This window comes from Excalfactoria chinensis, chromosome 6, assembly GCF_039878825.1.
Source record: "Excalfactoria chinensis isolate bCotChi1 chromosome 6, bCotChi1.hap2, whole genome shotgun sequence".
Lineage (NCBI taxonomy): Eukaryota > Metazoa > Chordata > Aves > Galliformes > Phasianidae > Excalfactoria > Excalfactoria chinensis.
In genome coordinates this window covers 30,778,944-30,802,827 of record NC_092830.1, presented here as the reverse complement: position 1 = coordinate 30,802,827, position 23,884 = coordinate 30,778,944, and the positions used below count along the sequence as shown (strand labels likewise).

The 23,884-nt window shown below is 40.2% G+C and overlaps 1 protein-coding gene across 2 annotated transcripts in view; it reads left to right on the top strand.

Annotated features, from left to right (window-relative positions):
• Window positions 1-23,884, top strand: part of ABLIM1 (actin binding LIM protein 1) — a 160,550-nt gene that overhangs the window by 35,191 nt on the left and 101,475 nt on the right. The window contains exon 1 of one of the 2 annotated variants that reach the window (XM_072340081.1): window positions 2,713-2,732. The exons of the other annotated variant lie outside the window; for it this stretch is intronic. Within the exon in view, the coding sequence (XP_072196182.1) occupies window positions 2,720-2,732 (13 nt within the window). The 5' untranslated portion in view covers window positions 2,713-2,719. Of the gene's footprint in view, window positions 1-2,712; window positions 2,733-23,884 lie in introns of those variants that run through there. 2 annotated transcript variants of the gene reach the window in all.

Genomic DNA, 23,884 nt, shown 5'->3' with positions numbered 1-23,884 from the left:
GTGATGAGAAAGAAAATGTTCCTGGTCTAAAGTTACATCTCATACATAGTGTTGTCAGTGGTAATAAAATTTTAATGAAAGAATTTTTAATATAATCCAATAGGCTGTGATAAAAATTGCCTATGGGGAAAAAAAAAGAGCTATACAGTACCATCTGAATTCTTCCAGTGTTTTTCCCTATGAACTGTGCTTAATATTTAAAGGCTTTTATGGCACTCCACGTGCTTTAACTGCTTCAGATTTGTGCCTTCTGGCAAATCTTCAAGCCTTATTTTTCAGATACTGATGATTTCTCTAAGCAACACTACCATAAAAAGAGAGACAACGAATTTTTCAGTTGTACATTTTCATTTGTTGTCCTTTTTAGTATTCCTATGGGTGTATCTGTACTTAAACAGTCAAACAGAAAAACAAACTGAAAAACTGCCTTGTGGGTTCCTGCCTGGAGTGTTACCATACCTAGGCTTTGCCTCTGGTCTGAAGCATGCAAATTTAGATTGTTTTTTTCACTCAGGGAAGCACCTTAATGCAAGAGTGACTGATGAGGGGTCTTTTTTCACATGGTAATATAAAGCGTGGCAAATTTGGAAGCTTGAATTTTCTTACTGAGAAATTACTAAGGTGGAAGAGATTATTGTTCATATGCCAGAAAAACACAGGGATCTGCTGATGACGTGTACTGATGGCAACTTTGGGAGGCAAATTGAGTGTCAAGTAGAGATGAGCATATTGGACAGAGCGGTTGAGGGTAAATCATAGAAACAGGTTAAATTTAAGTATTTTAATAAATAATAATAAATTTAAGTATTAATCCTAGTAACTAAAATATTTTTGTGCACTTGAGGGGAAAAGGAAGGATTTTTGCTGTGCAGCAGGAATTGACCAGTGAGGGGGGGGGAAATGTTTTATCTCCAAGCTATCCATTTGTGATCTGTTGCTCAGCACCTAGGAGCAGAGTCAGGGGAAAGCAGTCGATATCAGAGAGTTCCCAAGCTGCATTTCAGGGTGGGAGAGCACAGGGGGAGTTTATTGTAGCTCTGCAAATGTTTAGCTAAAGAAAATAGAAAACTTGTTAAATCTTAAAGTGCAGTGGGAGAGAGTGTCCTTTAAAGCACAATTTATCTCAACTGAAATATTTGCATTTCATGCAAGCATGCAGTGAAATCCCAATAGAATTGTCTCAGCCTCCATCTATCCTGCAAGGATATGTTGGGGAATGTGCTATTTACTCCTTCTTTTTGCTTGCTGATAGTGATCTTTTTAAGGACAAGGATGCTTGGGCTCTTTCATCAGGGCTGTTGATAGCTCAGTGTGCAACCTTGGTAAGTGATTTGGCATCTGTATGGGTGGAATTTTTAAAACAAGGTGCTTAAAATTAGACACCTTAATATAAACAACTTGTAGTCTAGCAGATGGAAGGGCTTGTTAGAAAACAATTACTGCTATTTTTATCTTTCTATCTGTAGAATTGAGTGTATTGAGAGAGAAGCATTTCTAAAGTCTTCATGCAGAGAAAGCATGTATAGAAACATTGTTTAATTTAGTTCTGTTTTATTTTTCCTAGGGATAAACAAGTTTTGGTCTTGGGAAAAAACAAACAAACAAAAACAAAGGCTATTTTGGAAGTGTGTTTATTCCTACAGCACTGAAGTGGAAGATAAAACCCAGTACTTCAGAGCGTAGAGCTATGAAAAGGAGGGAGGTATTGCAGGAGGAAGTAGAAGAATTTGGATCAACTAAGTGCCTTAGTAGCTGATAAGCAGCAATCAGGATGCAGTCCACATTTTTACTGAAATGGATGAGAGAACTGGGCAGGAGGATTCACTCATTATTGGCCTTGGTTTGTGTGCTTCTTTTCTTCAGCACTTGCTCTTCACTGCTAGAAAAGTAGTATTGCAGGTTTTATATCTTTATGCCTTACCAAATTAGAATGCCATGCACATCAATTAATGTTTTTAGAACACTGAGATCATCAAATGAAATGGATGTGCGAGAATTTCAAGTGATGTCTGAAGGGGGAGGAAGGTCTTTGGCTACAGAGATCCAGTTTTCTGCTGTTGGCCCAAACCCCACACATAATGCATGTATCTACAGGCTGCTGCACTGGATTCTGGTGATGTCTGCCTATTTGTAGTTCTGTGTTAATATAGGCCTCCTTTTAAAGCCTTGTGACAGCTTACAAAATGCTCTAGGTTACAGTAGGATGAAAGGTACATAAATACATGTAAAATGTTGTAATTAGGATGCATTAGCAATGCAGAAGGAAGGAGAGTTTGCCTGGCTACGTTTTATGTCTATAAAGCTTAGTTACACTGGAACACAGAATGCATAGCATAATACTTTTTCCAAGCAGTTACACTTGTAAATAATTGCTATGCACAAGCACTGAGGAAGTTATTGTAGATTCGTTTCTGCTGGGAGACAGAGTCATTGGCAGAGATGCACTGACTTCACAGGATGGGGAAACATTCTGGAAGACTCACCACAGGCAGCAGTAAATGAGAAGGAGAGTAACTAGAGAGATCAGCATTGCCAGGCTGGGAGGTGAGGGAAGTTGTTTGCTGGTGCAGCGAGGAGGAGTGAGTTTGCGATTTCCATCTGAGATCTGTTGTTTCTGTTGCTGGCCCTTATGAACCAGCTCTGGTGACAAAACTGTGTCACCTCCTGCACATTCTGTTATATGTGGGTCTTGGTGTGAAGAGAAGTAAGAAGAATAGCTATGAAGGAACAAGGTAAGTTAATTTCCTTATTGTAAGAGCTTACTGCTCTTCTTTAGAATCTGAGTCTTCCTTTTTGTCTTTTTAAAAATAATTTTCTCAAGACATAAGGTTGAATAGCTGGGATTGGGATTCCTGAGGCTGACTCAATTCCTAAATTGAGCACAGAGTTTTGTGGTCCTGAGCAGATCACTTATCTTAAGTGTTTTCCTCATCTGTAGCATGGAAATAATATCTCAACAGGGATAAAATCATCCAGGAAGCAGGTTGAGCTAATACAATCCAGTGTTGTCTAGAAAGAAGTGCTTTGGAAACTTGAAAGAGAGGTAATGATGCCTTGCGTGTCTCCCACCAGACACAACAGGAATTCGCTGCCTTGTGAATCTGTGGCTGGTCTGAAATGTCTGATAACATTCTTGGTTGACACATTTACTGGTAGTAGTAGGTAGTTTGTGATTCTGGGAGCTTCTGTTTGGATGACGTGAGGTCTGGAGTGGGGAAAAAGGCACTAAAAGAAAATCAAAATCACTTAAGTGTTCTCTTCAACTTAACAGTTTTCACATTGTTAGTCTGTGTGATGGAGTCCCTGAGAACATTGTTGCCTTTTTGTACTTCTGGCCTGGCCCTTGCAGCATGGGGACTGATTACACTCAGTCAATTTGCAGGAATTACGTCAAGCCTGAGAACTGTGTAGGATGGAGTAAGCTAAATCCAGTGAAACTGCTGGAGAGCTAATAGCCAGCGAGTCTCTCCTGAGCTTTAATAGCCAACAAAACTGTCTCTCTGCTGAGCATGAGAGGCTGCAGTAGTTCAGAGTCTTCTCATTTCATGAGATTTGCATGGTGTTGTTTTTTTTATGAGGACAGCATATAATGTTTATGGCAGCAGACTCCAGAGTTTTTGGTGACTGAACCTCCAGCATAAGACAACACAGCATGTGAGAACTGATCTCTTTTCACGCTGGTACTAAATTACCCCAAAATGTAACATAGTTCAAAACTGACATGTAATCAACTTGTATTACAGAGGAGATATGCATGTATGTACATTAGCTGTACAGAAGACTTGGTGATGGCTCAAATTTAGCATCTAATGCTATAGCAACTAATAATACTCAGATAGTATGAGTGCACAATATGTAGATGTATACTGAATCATTCTCAGCTTCCTTCTTTCATCTCTTCACCAAAGCCAGAATGATACAGTTGTGGTTAGCTGTGTAAGCTGCAGTGCTGTAGTCTAGGAATTTGCCTCTTAATGAGAGCAGAACTTGTTTCCCATAGACCCATAGAGCTCCTCTATGCAATTGTATCGGCGACAGGTACACAGTAAGCTGTGTCTAGGAGCAGAGTAGCCATAAGTGCGTGCTGAAGGTCAGCACTTTCTGTGCTTTCATTTCTTATTTTCCTCTATAGAAAAGACAAAGTAATTGTATCTGCATACCACATCAAAGTGATAGTAATGGTAATTAAAGTGTGAAGTGTCTTGGTTATTAAAAAGAAAGGTGGGGGTGGCTGGAGAGAAAGCAGTATTTCTGTTGAGCTAATCATTTTCTGTCAGTCAACTGAAGTCCAAATGCAGTGTACTCTCTGTCCTGCACTATTTTTGATTTGGCAGCAAGTAAATGTGTAAGGCCGGAGGAGGAGAATGCCAGACTGAGAATAAAGGAAGAGAGAGACCAGATTCCGTGTCAGTGTTTACATCTGTCTGTGCATCTGTATGAGTGTGTGTTTTTAATACTCTAGTTGAGAAGATGACGGTTCAGTGTGGAGAAAATGAAGTCAGGAGCTCAGGAAATTCAGGATTTAATGATCAAAGCAGAGAATTTAAAGCGGTTGGCCAAAATTTGGATGCTGTAGCTTTCACTCAGGAAACCAGAATGTTTTTGTGTATTTCTGACATCTTTTCTTACGTGTTTTGAGGAGAAAAATTATGGGGGTTTTGCCTTATTTGCAAAATATGGGATTCTTCTTCATCCCCATCTCTCAGCCCATAGTAATGTACAGAATACAACAAGTGTATTCTGGAGGGGGCTTTGGCTTGAAAGATTTCAGCTGCTGCACCTTGTGTTTGCCTGCTCGCTTCCAATGGCAGTGCTCTGTCCTCCCCTCTCACTTCATTTCAGGGAGTAGAACTCAAAGATAGTAGCCAGTATCTTAGCTGAGGAACTAAGAGAGTGCGTGGTTTAGGTGGTATAGGTAGAAACTGAAGATATGGGAGCAGTTAAGGAAGATAGCTTTCAGCTTTGATAGGCAAGCTAAAAGATGCAGAGAGGAACTTGGAAAGCTGACAAATGGAAAGGAACTCAAAGTATTTCTGGCAGTTGTGTTCCAAGGAGGATGTTACATGCAGGTAAGGCAGGCCTGATGGATGTTGATGATGTTGGACATAAGTGTGTCCGAAAAAAAGCCAAAACATTAATTCATCTGCTTATGGAACAGTCTGTGCAGCTGCATAGAAGGAAATGCCTGGAAGTTTACACTTGTAGTCAGCCTAATTACTTATGTCCGGGTGGGACGTTGTGGGAACCTGGGGAAGATGCTTGGGACTTTGGCTGTGACTGCTGTGTTTATGGAAAGTGTTAAAACAGTGTCACTTTGATCCCTGTCTGACTGTTTTATTTAGGTGCAGTATATTCAAAAAGGAAGAACAGTGGAGTGAAGACGAGGCACAGAGTAAAATAGAAGTAAAACAGTCAGGATGAAATTAAGTCTGCTTGCAGTAAGCTTCTGTGGCAATTTAGGATCCCTTTGCATGCATGAGAAAGCAAGCTGTCAGTAGTGTTAGCTGCTTTGTGGTGGTCCACATGTTTAAACACACAGCTATTTGAAAGACAACATACCGTGGTCTTGATGATGAATTGAGTATCTAGAGGAAAATACTCACTCTTCCTTTAAACTGTTTGGGAACATGGACACACCTATTTTGCTAGAGCCACTCCCTTTAGTACTGCTCAACCCAGGAAATATTAGGAGTGAAGCCATAAAGTGAGCCATCTCTGAAGGATTTCTGCTGTTTTTCTGGCTTTATATCTGCACAGTGGAAAGTGTAGCTTCTGAGCTCCAGAACCGTCACTGCTTGAGAACACAAATGGAACTAGAAATTCATCAGAGCTCTGCAAATGGCAAAGGTTAGTCCTGGGCTCTGCTATGTAAATCTCTACTGATAAATTACATAGGTTAAAACATTGACAGTACATTGGTTGTTGGCTTTTAGGAGGAAGGCAGATCTGTTGGGCTGAAATTTGCATGCTACTTGGTAATCTTGTACTTTTCCTTTACTGGTTGAGCGGTTGAACACCTCCTAGTTTTGTGTATTTTATGAACAGTGGACTTTGTTACGTGGCTGTACAACGTGTGCATGTGCTTCTCTCCTAGAGTGGATTTTACAGTGTGAGTAGTGGAACTTGGTGGAATAAAACAGACTTGTTGAGCTCTGACCCCACGTGTGTGTTTGTGGGAAGGTCTTCACTTCTGTTATGCAGTTTTTCTGCCTTCTAGGTAAAGATGATGACAGCATGTTATTGCAGTGAAGTATGTTTTGGATAAAGAGATTCTAATGCTCTTTTGTAGCAGAAAGTGGCATAAAAATTCAAAGTATTATTAATTAATGCTTTGAATGAAAAGCTGATAACTTGATCTGTGCTATTGAGGGCAGCTTGCTTTGGAAAGGAAATGAGGAAACATTACTGTACAATCTGTGACTTACTGACTAAGCACACCTATGAGTTTTTGGCTGTCCTGCAACTGTCTGTCACTCCTGTTTGCTTTTGCAGAGGACAGGCAGCAGGATGTTGAGCAGCTGTTGCTGGTAAGCAGAGCTTTTTCCTTGTTAAAAGGAGCTGCAGGTAGGATGGAGCAGCACAGTCTGCTGACATGCAGCAACCTGCAGAGAGCAAGGAGGAGATTTTTCTTCTGAACACCAAAAGGACATTGAGCACACTTTTGGTGATAATTTACAACCAAGAGATACAAAGTGAATGCTCTGCATCCAAGAGGCTGCAAATCTTAATCCATTTCTTAGTCATTTCTCGTTTTTAATACCAGAGTCTTAGAAAAATGAGTGAAGAGGCATCATTATAAAAAGATGCATTTAACTTTCTTAGCAACTGGAGTGTGGGTAGTTGCTTACTCTGTTATGCCTGGACAGATTCACAAACCTCCCAGGATCCCGTTTGACATCAGAGATAAGAACTAGAAGAAGTAAAAGTCTGCCTTTTTTTTTCTTAATATTGTCTAATCCAATATTTGTTTCTTTAAAATAACCTCACAGAGATGTCATTTATCCTTGTGGGTGTGGAGCTTAAAAAGGTACTGGCAGACATACTTTGTGTATAGCTGTAAAAACTACTGACTTGAAAAGAAAAAATAGTTAAAAAATACAAAATGTCCAAACTCTCTACCTGTTTATAACAACTGTTTCTAACAACAAAAGGAAATGTTTTCCGTTGCTAATTAGTCTTTGTAGGCTAAACACATAATCCAACATTGAGTTAGATGTAACTGTTCCATTGCTGTTTTGTCTCTTAATGTTTACCAAATTAAATGTGCAAAATTGCTTTTTCCTCATTATTTCTGTGCAATTTTATTTCTAAATTCTATTTCAGATTGATTACAAGAATTTATCCCTGCAGAAGTGTAAGTTGATAGCATTTGGTTAAAATTGGCTATTTCTGTGTAGCTGTGATGTGGAAAACTGCCATGTCATTGTGTGAATGTACTGATGAAATGAGCATCTGTCCAAGTCCAGTGGGGATTTATTCTAGCGAGGTTAGGCTGAATATATCATTCTCTACTTCCTGAGCAGATGCATGAAGAATAGAGCAAGTCTTACTCATTTTTCTGCCTGCACTGGCTATTATGAACAACCTCTTGTGTAAATTCAGAAATCTTTCCTCCGTGTTGAGGTCCTAGCAGATAAAGTCCTGACTACAACACTGATAATGCACAGCAGAGAAGACGGATAACTTCTCCCTGCTGGTCTAAGTATTGGCGTTTTCTGTTCCCTAGCATTACAAGGAAGTTGAGAGTCCATTGGACACAGAGATAGAAGCTTTCTGAGATATGCGTTGGTCATTTCAATGAAGACATATTGTTTTGTTTTGCTTTAGTTCATTTTGCCAGATGTCTATTTTGAGTTGGAAGGCCTGACATTGCTCTGATCGTAATCCATTAAACAGCTGGAGAACTGATTATTATTATTATTATTATTATTATTATTGCTTCTTCATATTGAATAATGAATTAATTGTATCTATGATTTTGATTAATCCTGGGATTAGCTGGAAAGGTTTGGATTTCTTAGGAAGACCATAGCGTATGTGTGGGAAATCAATAAAGAAAACCCCAAAACAATAGGTTATCTTTTAGTTCATTCATAGATAAAAATGAAATAACTGGAAGCTGCCAGCTAGTTTCAATTGGAAAATATGCACAACATATGTTTATAACATAAGGTTCTCTACTATAAATCTTGTCCTGGTCAGCACTGTTTTAACTGATTCATCTGAAAATATTGCTCAGTACTGCTTGAAGTGTTTGATCAATCAGTTTTCATTAGCACAGCCTGACAGGTTGGCTGACGTGCTTACTTTCTTTAGTAGATGTTCTTGTTTTCTTGCTATTCTCAGTCACAGAACTATTCCTGTAGCAAAGCAAGACATGTAGAGTGTAAATAGCAGGAGTGATGAAACTGAATTTGAAGAGTTTATAGAGGATAAGGAGGTCTTTTGTCACCAATACTTGTCAGTGAAAAATCTGTCTATTAAATGAGTACCACGGTGGTAATGTTGGTAACATCAACACAAATAAACCAAGCTCTGTGCTAAACTAAGAGAGTGTCTGCAAAAACAAGAAGCACAAAATCCACACCAAAACAAACAGAAAACTCAGATATGTGCTCGTAATAGTTGGTTGCACTCTATGTGAACTGAAGGATTGGACCTCCCATTGTGGGGTAACTGTCTAGCTGCCATGTGTAACGTATTGTAAACACTAGGAAGTACAGAGAATCTGTGATGATGAGCAAGAATGCAGCAGTAGGTTGTCCCTCAAAGATGACAAGGGCCATCCTGACTTTAAAATGAGTTTTAATTATAGTGTTTTTGTTTTGTTTTTTAATAAGCCCTTTCGATGAGAGTTAACTTGCTGGAACAACTGTGTTATGTTGTTTTTTTTGAGTGGCCCAAGACTTATGTGACCTTAACTGCCAAAAGAAAGCAAACAACAAACCTCAGTAGATGGAGTACAGTCAAGCAATGGCAGGATAAGATCAAGAACTCACTGCTATAGAAATACTGCCCTAAATCATTGTTGCAAATATAACGTGGTACATATTAATCAGACAATCACCATTGTGGTCTTAAACTCTTTGTAGCTGTTCCAGTTAACTCATGCACCTTTCCTGTGGTTTGTAATACCATTAGTACAGTTTTCTCAATATTGTAAGACTTTATTTCCAGTCTTTTGTTTCAAAATGCTAAGCTTGCTAGATGTCAAATGCCCCGCACTTCCATTGTAGGATCAAGACTCTTGCTTTAGTCCTATCTTTGAATAATTCTCCCTGTAGTTGATAGGCATGGCTGCACAGTGTTGTAAATGCCAGGGAAATGCTGTGCTGTGCTGGACAGCATTGCTGAAGATCAAACAGGCTGTATCTGTCTTCAAGTCAGGGCCACGTTTCTCTGTTTTAATGTCCTGGAAGTTTAGTATGTTTCTGTGACTGTTGCTTTTTCTGTTGGTGCCAGATTACAAATCTAATTTCAGCAAAGATTCCTCTGAACTATGTTGGTTTAAATAAAAAAACAAAGTCAGACCATCACATACTCAGGAGGATCAAAACCTCAGTTTGTCAAGTGCAAATAGTTATGTTTTATGTTATACATCATTTCATGTCTTGAATAAATCGGACTAAACTCCAGCTCTTTTCCCTGCCCTATCAGCATACTTTCAGAAGCGCCCGGGCCTCGTGGCTGCTGGCACAGAGCGTGGGCCTGTTGATAAGGCAGCAGCTGGTGGGGCCTTCATTGTGCTTACCTGACAGTTTTTCCATTTTCAACGTGGCTTGATCACTTGTGTGTGTGCACAGCTGATTTGTTAACCAGAATATAGTGCTGACCGTAAGAGGAAGGGTTCAGCGGTGCTGTAGGATTTATTTAATTACAAAGCAAAGATTACTCAACACAGCGTATTTAAAGCTGCTTTTAGGAGGAGTGTTGGCAGTGGATGATCTGATCTGATGTCATTTCTGGCATCCCCAGACAGGACCACACTTTCCATTATAATGAGAGGTAACCTCTATTCATAGTTTTGTTTTTTGATAGACGTAGACAAAAACTTTGCAGCAGCTCCTGTTAGTTAACTAAATTAACCTTTGTAGCAGAAAGAGGAGGAATCCCTTTCAGTGCTTTGCTGGAGTTAGTGGAGGAAAGTATGACTGCAAAAGTTATCTTCTTAGAATTATGCTGTGTTCCAAATAGGGCTGTAGTGTTGGAAACCCTGGGAGTTACATGCAGCAGCAGACATGTACGTTGCTCTGAAAGTAATGCCTCCTACTTATTTGCATGGAAACTACAACAGATACACAAAGCACAATCACACTGTTTGATAGAGCTGGAGGAATTGAGTGTCATACCTTTGCTTCATGTACACCTCTGTGTCAGACATCATTCTGCCAGGCTGCCCCTCTGCTGCCATCTGTCACATGGTGACAGAATGTGACAGGATGTTGATGGGAAGGTTCAACCTCTGCTGCCATACCACCACCATCTGCCTGTGATGTTGTGGACCAACATTATAACATAGGAGGCATTAATTTCAGAGCATCCCTTCATACTTAAAGCTGTTTGCGATGGTGTACTGGTTCAGTACCTGCAGTAGGAGATCTGTGGCTTGAAGAGCATAGGAAATTTCCAGCAAGGGTGTTGAGGGAGCTCTGCAATGATGTAGGGAAGATTGTTTTTCTCTAATTCAGGTTCTGTGTTCAATGTTTGAGCGAATTGGCCATGCATATTTCTGTAACCACGTGACTAGTCAGAAGAGAGACTGTGATGATACTCAGTTAATTTTAGTACATGAAATGAAGAGTGGTGTTTCCTTTGATGTCATGCCTATGGCACATCACACTTTAAACAGATACAGGAAACAAATACAAGGGTTGAAAGAAGGCCAGGGTTACTGCTTTGATCTCTTTCCTTCCCAACCTATTTCTCTGTCAGTTACTATGAAGTCTGCGTTGTGGAGAGAGCGTTACAGAGTTTTTCTTCTCAGCTGGAAGAAAAATGTCAAAGTTCAAATAAGGTAAAGGAAAGAGTCTGGTTTAAGGAGTTAAGTTTGTCTTCAGTGCCTTCCCTCATTTGATGCTACCTTTGTTATTGTCTGAAAAAGCAAAATGCTTATGAAATACGATGCTGTGCTATTTTAATGATCCATTTCTAACTCCTGGGACCTTTAGCTAATACAGTGAAGTTTCAAATCCTTAATTTATTTTGGTTGTTTCTTTTAAGTGGTTCTTTGCAGGCTGAAACATTGCAAAGCAATGACCACAAATAATTAGAAAATAAATTTTGATTTTTTTTTTTTCCTTTTCCCACTGCACTTATTTGCATCTCAGAAATCAGCCCGAATAAAAATACCTAAATGCTATTGAGGACGAAAACAAAACACAAGTAGTTCCCTACTGAAAATCTGAAGGCGTGCCAGCTTCTGCCTGGATCCTCTTTGTTAATTATTCCCTAGAGTGGCTTAGGCGGCATCTCTTTAACTTCAAGCATACTGCATAGCCCTAGGAAAGTCGGGGGATTATTTATAAGGTTGGAGGTACGTGAGTGCTTGAGTAGTGCTGCTGAGTCAGTTGCTTGATGTACAGAGTCTTAGGGGCACAGCAGTTTTAATGTTTGTGTTTCATATGGCTCTGACCACATCCTGCCTACAAAATGGCATCAGTTGTCAGCAATTACAGCTGACAACTCTACCTCTGTGTTAAAAGATAACTTCTGCTATAAGAATGTCTGTTGCAGTGTTCTTGATGTTATGGATCAATAAAATTGTTTTTAATTGTTCTGCCAGAAAATAAGATGCTGAGCCACCTTATCTTGCAAAAATGCAATAGGCTGATCCATAAATGCACGCACTGGTGTTTTATGTCTGAAAGCAGTCAAGGATGGAGACTTTTTTTTTCCCCATGACTAGTCAAAATAAACATTTGAAATGATAAAGTAAGGTAAATAGCCTTGGTTAAATTGTGCCTTTTGTCTTAACCCAATTATCTGCACTCTTCCAGTCCCAGCAAGCAGAGTACCAGTGATGCTGCTCATTTTGAGCAGAATGGCTTAACTAAAAATGGAATTGTCAGATCAGAGAAAATGTGCAGGAATATTATGTTTGCCTTATCTGGTGAGAGAGTTCTCCAGGGAAACAAGCACTTCTAGTGTTAAATAATGGCTGCAATCTATTGAAAAATCATTAAGAAATGTAGTAATTAAATTGGAAGGTAATTAAGATAAAGGAAAGCATTCAGCTGTGCTTTGTGTGACCTCCTTTTTTTAATGCTGTCCAGATACTTCCTAACGTTTTTATTATCTCTGCTGCTTCTGTAATTTCTGTTATCAGAGAATCTTAATGCCACAGTCTTTACTGCTTGCACTGCTGCAGGTGCCTTTAGGGTTGGGGAGCAACATGGGGGAGCAGTGGTAGCAGACTGTGGGCCTCATGTAAGGATGAGCAGGAGGGCTGTGGGAGAGCAGGGCCTGCATGCTTCTCACATAACAGTCTGGCACTCCAGCTTGTTAGTCTTACTTTTTTGCTATGAGTCAAACTGGTTATCAATAATTTGAATAACTGATTGAGGAAGAAGATACTCTGGTAGCTGTGATGGCATTAAATACTCTAAATGGATGTCAGGGACCAGTAATTACCTACTGTAACATCTTGCCTATTCTCTTTAGTCAATAACGAAAGAAATAAACCAGTATTGCAGGTGCATTACTGAGTGGTGGACAGGACAGCGTGCACTTGAAGCCTCGGAGAAAAATGCCTCTTACTTTGGTTCCTTTGTCGGACCAGTTCCAGTTTTGAATATATGGACTCTCAGCTTTCTGCCTCCTGAGACTATCCATTTTGCATCACAGACTGAGAATTTTAGTTGCATGCTTCTGCTTTACATTTCAGCCTGGTAGGAGAAACAGTTTTTATACCGGAAGTCAGTAGATGCAAGTTTTCTGCATAAGATTGACAACCTTCTGCTTTTCAGTCCTTTCTGATCCTTTTAGCAGGTTTTTAAAGGGTTTCAGTTGGTGAGTTTATGAGCTGCACAGGAGGTTATTTTTGTCTTTACACAGAATTGTCAAAAGAGTACGTCAGCTTTGCAGATGATTTCTTAAAACAAATAAATCATTTGCAGTGTCCTTAGTGACGGTGGCTTGTCCAATATAGAAACTGAGCGGTTATGAAATTGATTTGAGCCAACCATTCTTTCATTTCCAGTGGATGTGTACCTTTTATTTGGGATTTTTAAGGCTTTTAGAGGTAATAGGCAGTGCTTCGCTAACTGTCAATGTTTTTCCCCTAATGTCATGTAAATATTTCATTTGATGATTGATTTTTTTAATTTTTTTTGTATACTGTTTCAGTGCTGATAATTGCGCATGGCAGGCTTGTCCAAGAAGGAGCTTGATTAGATTTAATCTCAAGAGCATTGTTTTTCCGTTTTTGTATGCATTATCTTAACATACATTGCTTCACTGAAGGATAAACCTGAGGGACGCTGGGGCTTAGGGAAGTGAGTCAGATTCAGTTTTGGAATGTACAGCAAAGGGAAAAGCTTTCTCAAGAGCCTGTTACGCTTTCTGTCCAGCTTTACAATGATCTGCAAAGCTTGTCTTTTGTTATTCAAGGCTCACATGCCATGAAAGTTATCATACAGGGTTGATAACAGGAAGCTGAGCACAATGCTTTAATTCAGCTGAAAGATTTTGCAAATGTCATCAGTTGGGAAAGGAAATTGTCACCATGTGGTCATAGTTAAGTCCGAGATAGAACTGTGTTTTCTTTTTCATTTTTTTCTTGCCAGTGTACAGAAGACATAGAGCATAAGGCAGCATTTGGTATGTATTTTGCAATGAACACCACACCAAAAACAAATAAATAGATAACTTAATCTTTGCTTTCTCATTTCTGAATTAGTTTAACAGAATAGCTTGTGTGTACAAATCTTGCTGTTTCTACATACTAATCCAGTTTGCGTTGCACCACCTTGGAGATCCCTAGATGAACTTTCAAAAACTTCAAGTTTGACGTAGTGAAAGATGATGCAAACATATCTTCCTCATCTTCAGAGTTCAGGCTTGCTTCTGTTCTTTGGTATGGACATATAGATAGATAGATAGATTTCATAGTAGTTCTTCAGCAGCGTATTATGTATGTGTATGTACTGCACAAACAGGTCTTCTGGTAAGAATTGGCTAAATTGGCTAATTTACTAATTGAATGTCAGATAGAATAACAGTGAAGAGGAAATCTTGACTTAGCAGCCTATGTGGAAGACTAGTGCTTAATTGTGTTGCTCCACTAACACCAGTCATTTTAGCCTTGATGTTACTTTAGCCCTTTTCAGTTAGCCTTAATATTCTATTATTGACATCACAGAGCTGTTCTGTGTATTTTTGGTGTTAATATCTCATAGAGGATCATACCTAGGTCATATGTAAGCCTGTTGATTGAAACTAATGAACCATAGACTATGGATGTAAAATTCATGCATGGATCCTTCATAGCTGGTAGCTATGAAAAACAGTAATACCTCTGAGTTGTTTCTTAGAAATATCTATGCTTTTATAGACAGGCAATAGTTGAAGCAGTGCTAAACAATACTAACAAGCTTTTGATCTGTTGTTAAATTGACATCCAGGTATGTTTGCAAAAGAGGGACGAGGACATGAGCTCTATCACAGCAGTTGGCCCAGAGAATTGCTGAGTCAGTTCTCATTTGATTTATTCCCATCTTTTGACCATTTGTTTTATTGTTGAGTTATAACCTCTTCCTCATGCTTTCCAGTGGAAGCAATGTGGGTTGTGAGTGTGTTCTTTGCCAGTGTACATGGTGAGTTGCTTTTTGGATTTCTCATTGCCTGCTCACGTTAGGCAGGTGCAGATAGAAGTGTGATAAGATTGGCTTCGTGCTCCAACAAGGGAGCTGTTGAAATACACTGTTGTTTGTGGCCGTGGTGCCTCATTTCTTCAGAAATACATTGTGCTAGGAAGTGACAGGAAGTGATGTTTATGTGTGGGCTCTTTTTATTGCTTCTTATCCCTGGCTTTGTAAGGGAATGCACAGTAACTTATGAGGGACTAGAAGTGCAGTCTGCTGCTGGAGTGTAATGGTGGTCATTCTATTTCAGTAATGGTGGTCATTCTATTTTTGAGTTTGAGTTGGATGGGTATTTTAAATATCTCACTGGCCTGAACACAATTCCAGTCATATTTCACATCATGCAGAATGAGCATGGATTTTATTGCATTTTGAAAATAATAGCTTTAAACTATTGGAATAACCTGAGATACCTTTTTAAGGTCTAAAACATGATTACTTCAAAAGCCACAAAGTAGCTTTGCACTGCCGGTTCTCAGAGCTCAGCAAATTCTATATAGAATCTGAATTATTAATGGAGATAAACTGGAAGAGAAAGCTCTGTAGCCTTATCAGCCCCAAGCAGGCAGTAGCTGGTTGGTTCTGCAGAGAAAGGCAGCTCCTTCTGAAGCAATGAGTGGACAGGTGCTTGGGGAGGAACCCTACAGTGAGAATGGCTTGTGTCAGTATGCACAGAAGATGACTGCCTGTTTTGGACATTTAGGTAAGCTAGAAAAGATGTGCATGTTGATTTTTTGGTGTGCATTATGTCAAGGAACTGTTTTGTCAGGCTTGTAGTGAATAGCTGAGTGTCCATTACCCTGCAGTTTTCAGTAGGTAATTTGTCTGTGCCAAAGGTAGAAAACCGAGCTCCATGCATGGTGTCATTTTGCAAGAAGAAGAAAGCTTTTGTTTCCTTTTTGTGTGAGAACTCAGTCTTTTGCTTTCTCTTGCTGTTTTCTTTATCTTAAAGTGTTATTTGGGGCTATCTACCTCTGTAAGTAGTGTGTTATCCTCCGAAGTAATATGAGGAGGAAAAAGGAAAAGTTCCTTTTGTTTTTACCTTATTTTCTGTTTTTACTTTTTATATTTTTTTTCTCTTGGAAGTAGGTTTTACTGAACTAGGATGATTGACTGATGTATTTTTGTTTGTTTTTCAGTACATGAATAAAATCACACTGCAATCTATCAGCAGGAAGTTTAATTGTGCTGACAAAAGCTATTAAAGACAGCACATTTCTGTCTTCTACTGAGCTAAATGACTGGTTTAACTCTGAATGTTGCTCAGATGGGAGGGCCATCCCTTCAGCTATTTTAGCCCTTGTTCTCTAAACTTTGCTGTTCTTCTGCAGAATTCTGTGTCAGGTGCTTGATATTTGTTGTGCAATTTAACTGTTGACTGCAGTCAAAGTTTGCTGTTTCCTCTGTTCTAGTAGCATTAGTAGAGTAGTCTAATCCTGGTTGTGTATTTTTGCCACAGGGCTGCCTGTTGTTTTGGCAAAGTGAGGCAGGGCTGAACAGGAAATGGTCTAGAGATGGAAGGAAGCATTTATAATTAAAATATTTATAAAACTAGTAATGAGATAAAATATTTACGGTAACTGCTTTGCCTAATTTCTTTCTCATATCCAGTCCCTTGAGAAATGTCAGTCTGCAAAGTGATGGTACATGCAGCTGTGCTCTAAGCAAAGGCTCAAGCCCCAGCACTGAGTGATCAGAGGAGGCATGGCTTTGAATTGGTGGTCATTTAAAAGTATTTTAATACTTGGCAGATGCTGTGGAGATTTCCTCAGTGCTTCTTCTGAGTTGGGCACCCAGGGGCTCCTGAGAATGTATTGCAAGAAACATGAGGACTAAGTTGTGTCTTTATGCTTGTTTCCTTTCAGCAAGGGCATTAGAAATCAATCTCTTCCATTTAATCTTAAGGTTTTAACTTAAGCGGTAGGAGCTTGCCACTGTCTTTTTGATCCTGGCTGAAGCCAAATCCTTATGCACAGTGTTAGCAATAGTCAGCCAGGAAGGGGAGATCAGTAGAGTAGCCTCTGAGAAAGGAGACCTTATTTCCAATTGTTACTATGCTGAATGTTTCTATTGGTGACATGCTTGCTTAGACTGAAGTATACCCATGGCCCCTCCACTGACCCTATGAGGTTTTATGCTGGTGGGAGGCCGGGTCGTGATTCAGTGTTATCCAGGAGGCAAACGTACAGAAATATCTCCACACATAGTTAAAAGCACCAGTAGAGGCTTCGTATGTCTTTCATGGTGTGTGACTGTGGGAAAGGAGTGCAGTTTCTTCTGACAAGCACCACACAACAGATCATACCGGTTTGGTACGTTTTGCATTAGCGGGCATAGTGTCTGTCTAGGTATGCATTGCTGAAAGGTGGCAATCAACATGGCTAGAGCAGAGCTGGCAGTCCCTCAGGTCTGTGCAGTCAAGGACAGACTTTTCTGCTACATTTTAGGTAAACAAACTGTCACAACTGTTGCTGGAGTAGGTACAGTTACTGCAGAGCTCACCTGCTGGCCCTCTGAGAATTAAAGTGCCAGCAGGGTTACATCAGGCAAACAGTGCTCTTGCTTCACCTACCTACCTAGGGCAAAGTCCTCCTTGAAGCGTTGGTGAGGCTGGGTAATTGGCATTGCTTTTGTCAGATGTCTGTAGCCCATCGACATCTTTGCCAGTACTCCTTTACTACACTGAGTCATGCATGCACTCTCCTGTGAGCCAGCCCTCTGCTTTAAGCACTAACTGGTTATCTGCCTTCAGCTGAAGTAGCAGATGCTATTGTTACTTTGGGAGATCTGGCTGTTCCACTGAATAGCTGTGGTGTGCAGGTTCATAAGTTGAGAAATCTGGGAGAGACTGAAGAACAGCCAGACAACTTTATTTCTTGGGGAGAAATACTTGAAAATGCAGCATTTGCAGAGGTCTCTTTTGACGGAAGGTCCCATAAGATGGAACTCCTCTAACTGCTGCATTTGTTGAACCAGCTCTTCCTCAAGTATACTCTATCAGTATACCCTACCATCACCCATCTTAATAAGATGAGTGCAGTGTGCTGGTGTATACTGGCCTTGTTGTACTGAGCCCAGTATTGGTTATATAGGCCAGGGGAATGGCTGTGTTCCAAAGGGAACTGTGATTTTGGGACAGAAAAGTCTTGGTAATTATATAATGAAAAACAAGGCACCTCATGGGAAGGGAAAACAGAGCGACAGTAGGTGAGGAAAGGCTGAGTTTGTGAGGTGGTCTGTTCTTTCTAAAACAGTAAATTAAGCAGTTTTCTCTTCAAAGCCTGTTCCCATCATTACATAGTGCTTGAAGTCTGTCTGGGTCTGAGAGGAAGAGTTTATTCACCTTCAGATTTAGCAAAAGCCTTCCGGGCAGCAGTGCAATTACTGTACCAAGCCATTTTGCAGCTCTACCCATCTTCTGTTTGTTAAAGGGAATTGGCAGCCTGGGCTGACTGTTGTCTCAGGGAACGCAGCAAAATGAGGAATCTGAGGATGGCCCTGAGCAAGGACTTGTCTGCGGTCCACCTGTAACTTCCTGTTCTACATGATGAATGTGGTTTACTTTTTCATTCCCTTTTATCTTTTGCTTTGGAATTTCCTGTGACTTTCCAGTGCCCAGTTGATGATTAACTCTGCCTTTACTGAGGGAGAAATATTCATTAGATTATTAGATTAGCAAGCCACTGGAATTGGATTAAGGTAAATACTTCTTGTAAGCGAAGCAGGAAGAGTTGGCACAGTATCTGCAGAGCTTCTCCTGTCAGCTATGTAGGAAAGTGGAAGGGAAGAGAGCTGGTGAGCCAGTCGTGAGTAGTTAGGGGAAAGCTTAAGTGCTTTTGTGTGTAATAGTCAGTGAAAGCTGCGGGCAGGATTTCTCCAAGGAAATCTGCTTATGAAGTAGAGTCAGCCAGCCTTTATACATTCCAGCAGAGACAAGCATGCTCTACCTTTACTGTAACCTTTTGTCTGTAGCACACATGCGGACCTGGCATCAAAATGGGGGCATGGTAGATTAAAGGCACAGATGTGCATTTGTAGCTTATGATGATGATTCTTCCCTAATAAGATTTTTATCTGAGTGAGAGTTTTTTGTTTGTTTGTTTGTTTTTCAACTAATCCTCTTACGTACCTCTGATAAATTCTTTCTCCTGTCCTGAATATTAATCTGATTTTCAAATACTCTTTATGCTTTTGCTTCAGACTTTTGCATTTCCAGAGATGAGTAGCAACTGATTACAATAGTTTTAGATGGTGGTCACCTGATAAAACATACTGTCATAATCTCTTGAAGATAATCACTAAAAATATATCTTCCTTAATCCCCTTTGCTGGATAAGAGAAAAAGAGAAGGATTGATAAGGACAGTGTGCCACAGTGGTAGGCTGATTGTGCACTACGGGTTGCTTTCCGTAACTTCTTCCTGATAGAAATGCCATCTTTCCCCATCCTAAACACCTTTGGGAAGCTGTGTGGAGCAAGTAAAAGCAAAGAATTGGTGCTGGAAAAAGTGAAATACAGAAATTCAGTCAAAAGGATGTCAATTATTGAGGATGGGGATATTGCAGAGGTCCTTTATCTCATTCCGAAGCAGAGCTTACTGAAGCAACTGCCCTACTTGAATCCAGATGACTACTACTTGTGCGAGCGGTTATTTGGTGGTCCTGAGGATCTGGGTAAGTGAGGACTGGCATCAGAGCATAATGTTTGTTCAGTATAGAGATATAATTGCTTTACAGCTAGCTTTGTTTTCTTGTGTAGCAGCAAGATGCTTTGTGACAGCAGGTGTGCAGGAATATTTTTAGTTACCAGCAGGAGAGAACAAGAACTTATTTCTTTTTTTAGAGGTAGAATCTGAGTAGTAAAAAAAAGTGGATACAGTCTTGTCTCTCTCTATGTGACTGTCTAGGGAAGAAGGAGACATTAATCTGCTGAAGTTAGAAATACACCTGAGCTAGAAATACACCTTTTGAAAACACAGCATCATTTGGTGATGTGTTCCAGAACTTTCTAAAGGGTTTTATGAAACTCTATTCCCTTTAGTTTTAAACCTATTGCAAAGTAGTTTCAAACAAAGCTGCCTGATTTCTGAATCGGAAGAGAAGCTTAAAGCTCTTTTCCTGCTCGTCTTATTGCTTGTAAATTTAATAATATAAATATGACCTAAATATATAAGTATATTAATATATGTATATATCTGTGACCTGAAAAAGCAGGTATCATTCAGCCCTGCCACCCTCCAGTGTTTCACATTGGCATTCTGAAGAAAACTTCTACAGATGCTTTTCATAAAGCTTTGTGAATTTAAAATAGGAAATGGAAGCAGTGGCTGTGTATATGGTCAGTCCATGTGGGACTACAGAGAAATACTCCGTGTACAAACATCCTTTCTGCGATTTTCTTCTAATTTGTATGGGATGTAAATCTTTCTAGAAATATGCAGTTGTGCAATTCTTAACTAGTCTATGAGCTTTTAGAAAGATAGTAAGGCAGGTTCTGTTAGCATTATTTTGTTATCCTATAGTTTGAGTGCCACTGTTCAGTAGGATAGATGTTATGGTCCTGGCTAATGGTGTGGCTAATGCTAGCTGAGAAATTGCAAGGTATCTGGTGCCTCAGCTTTGCTTAAGTTGCAGTACAAGTGGAGTCAATCAGCTGCTTAAAACAGAAGGAGTGAAATGCTTATGGAAAGGTCCTGGCTGTAAAAGCTGTATTGTGACTTTAAGATAGAAAACACACAAAGCCATTTCTTAGGCCATGTGACTGCTTGAGGATTAGGGTGCTTCAAGTACCAGAAGATTTAGCAGCTTATATGTGTTCCTGAAAGACAGCTTGCTGTCTGTATTTGGCTTTACAAACAGAGATTAAAAGTCACCCCATCCAAGTCATTTGGAGACTCAACTAGTATTTTGCTTGCTCCTTGTAAGTGGAATTATAACTACCAGGAGAAGCCCATTTCTTAGGGTTTTGGAAGGTCAGGAATCTTCTCACAAGTGCAAAGCTATTTAGTATTCAGGAACTGAGACTTTGGAGTATCAGGGATTTAACCTGTGATATGCTTATGCTTATCAGTCAGCGTGACACTGTTGGTTTCATAAGGGGAAGGCTGGAGCATCACAGGTTAAATGGTGGCGTAATGTAGACACATTAGGGGTAGTGTAAGACTGAGGAAAACTTAAAAGTCAAAAGAGATTGCAAATCACTGTAAGGTAAATGCAGAATTGGGAGTCTTGGGTTTCATTTGCCAGCAAAATTTGCTGAGCAGCCTTCGTGCCTGATTCCAAGAGAGATGGAGAGGGGCTGCTTCCCAGAGGGAACTGCCAGCATGGTGGTTTTATGCAGCCAGACCTGTGCTAGCCCAGAAGACCTACTTAAGCGTGTGGCTGGGAGTCTCTGGAAGCAGGTCTGCCATACAAAGAAGGCTATGTCTGCTATTAGAGACAAGCAAAGTTGAAAGCTGGTTGCAAAATAGAAGGGGAATTTCAAAGAGAAAGTTGACTCGGAGCTGTATGATGTTGCTTTTTGTCTGAGATGCTGTCTTCTGTTGTCATACTTGACTCCATGTGTAGCCTTTCGTCTTGTTCTCCAGCCTGAATTCTGTTTGATTCAGCAGTGGCATACACCTGAGGGAAAGGAGATATGTGCCATATTATCTAACCGACCTCCTGCATGAGTTTAGTAACTGTTTATATAACAGTCTTAATTTAAAGCAATGCTTGTGAGAGTAGCTGCTTGTGTTGGATCAGTTGGGTGTAAATGAAGACAGAAGGAAATTGAGAGAATGAGGAGGTGGGGGGGAGGGGTTCAGAGTACGTGAAAGCAGAAAAGTGGTGAGCCAGGGAGCAGATTGGACCATTGTGGGGACATTTCTGATGTACAGAGACCTTGTGAGATATGGGGTATTGTGGAGAAGGTCTGTGTGTAATGTGCCCATCTTTTCAGGGTTAGGGATCCATATGGTTAAGTGAGGAATCACAAGCAGGTATGGTGTTCTGCAGAGGATTTGGCTTTACAGACCTGATATAGAAGGTCCACTTATAAAACACTGGCTGTAGCATATGCATTTGAATGAATCCACTCTAAGATTCAACACATCATCATGCCTACATCAGTAGGGCTTTCTTGGGGTGTTATAGTAGGAAAACTAGAATACAACACCCATGCTGACAGGTGTTGTTTTGTGCCACATGGTCAGTTTCCTTGCTTAGTACCAAGATCTCCCTGAACTTTCTTTATCACCAGTCCCTGTTGTTACCTAGAGGGAAAGAAGGAAGAATACAAATTGAAAAATGAATTAATATTATAATCTTTGTCCTACCTGCTAGTGGTGCTCCTGGGAGCTCCCTGTTACATATGTATTTGATATGACCAGTGGCCATAGGATTGTAATCTTGATGTATGAGTGTAAAGTGTACAGAGCTAAGCAATGTTGAGTCTGGCAAGTGATGATGTAAGAGAGAAAAGTCCACATTCTGTTGGCATTGTAGTAGCTAGTACTCTTTCTTTAGATGCTGGCACATGCTGTGCAGGCTTCCTGTGTGCTTCAGATAAGGCGGCTCTGCTTCTTGATAGCTTTTCAGATAGATTACTTCAAGTGAGTGTTCTCTCCTGGCCTCAGTCTCTCTAATACTGTCTTTATAAAGTTGACTTATGTGATGGTATATGGACTGTGCCTTAAAAGTTTGGGGTAACCCAGGGCTATGAACATTGTCTTTCTCCTGCCAAGCAATATCTGAATTCAGAATGGTCCTGATAAATCAGTGATGTGATTTGAAATCGTGCAGCTGAACTTCAACGAATACAAACCTGGAATGTTGGACTTGCACAGATAAGAGATGGAAAATAACTAACTGTACTCCAGAAAAGCTTATGGAGAATAACAATACTTTTCACAATATATATAGAAATCAATTTTATGAAACTGCTGCAGAAAAAAATCTATTCTTATTCTGGGATGCATTAGCAGGATATGTGTACAGCAGGGGAGATGGTTCTTTGTTACTGAAGTGACCTAAGCTGGGTATCACCTGCTGTTTTGGATATCACATCTCAGAAATGATGCTGATAAACAGGAAGAAAACAAGTAGAAGGCAGTGAGAATAGCAAGTGAGAAGACTTTTGAAGAAGTATTAACAGAATTAGACTGACTTAATTCAGAAGAGTGGAGATAAGTGAGGAATTTAGTCAACCGTCAGTTGTGTAAGGGGTTGTCAAATAGAGATGTTCTGCATTGTACAGGGAAGCACAGAATGAGATTAGCTGTGTTTGCAGCAGGGAAGATGCAGTTTGGATAACTGCATAACTTGACTTTCTATAGATGCAGAAAAGTGGAGGAGCAGTTTGCTAAAGGAAACTTTATGGAGGCTTTTATGAATGCCATGAAGAATATAGGTGCTTGAGCCCACCCATAATGTGGCTATGTGATCTTCTGTTTCTGTGACCACAGCTCATCAGCTAAGAACCTAATGGAGTGCACTGATATTTGTCTGTTGGTTGCATTATTTTTTTAATTGTTGTTTTTGAGAAGCATGTTATCCCAGTGTCTTGATTTGCAGGTTGCATTTCTCCCTCCTTGAAATCTAATTCTTATGGAGACAACTTCACAGTATGATAGTAGAGATAAATAGGCATTGTGCTCTGTGCTTCGTGGCCTGAGCATGTAATGAAAGTCAGGCTGCCACCCCGGGAGCAGCCTCTGTCTCTCTGGTGCTTTTCAGCACCTCTGGAGGTTAGTTGCAAATCCATTGTGCCACCAGTGCTCAGCTGGAGTTCAGCATGAAGGGTCACGTGTGGCTGGTAAGGCTCAGCCAAGCACAGCTAAGCTGCCATCCCCTGGGCTCCTGCACTTGCAGAGCCTCTAACAATTACTGTCACCAAGTGGGAAACACAGCTTTCCTCCTGGCTGCACAGTGCCTCGGTATTACCCTGCTGTTACATGGTAAGGGCTTGTGCATGAGCCATGCTCGGAGGTGAAAGTGTTCTTTCTCTCACTTGTATTAGGGAAGCTACATATTTCTCTATCCTCC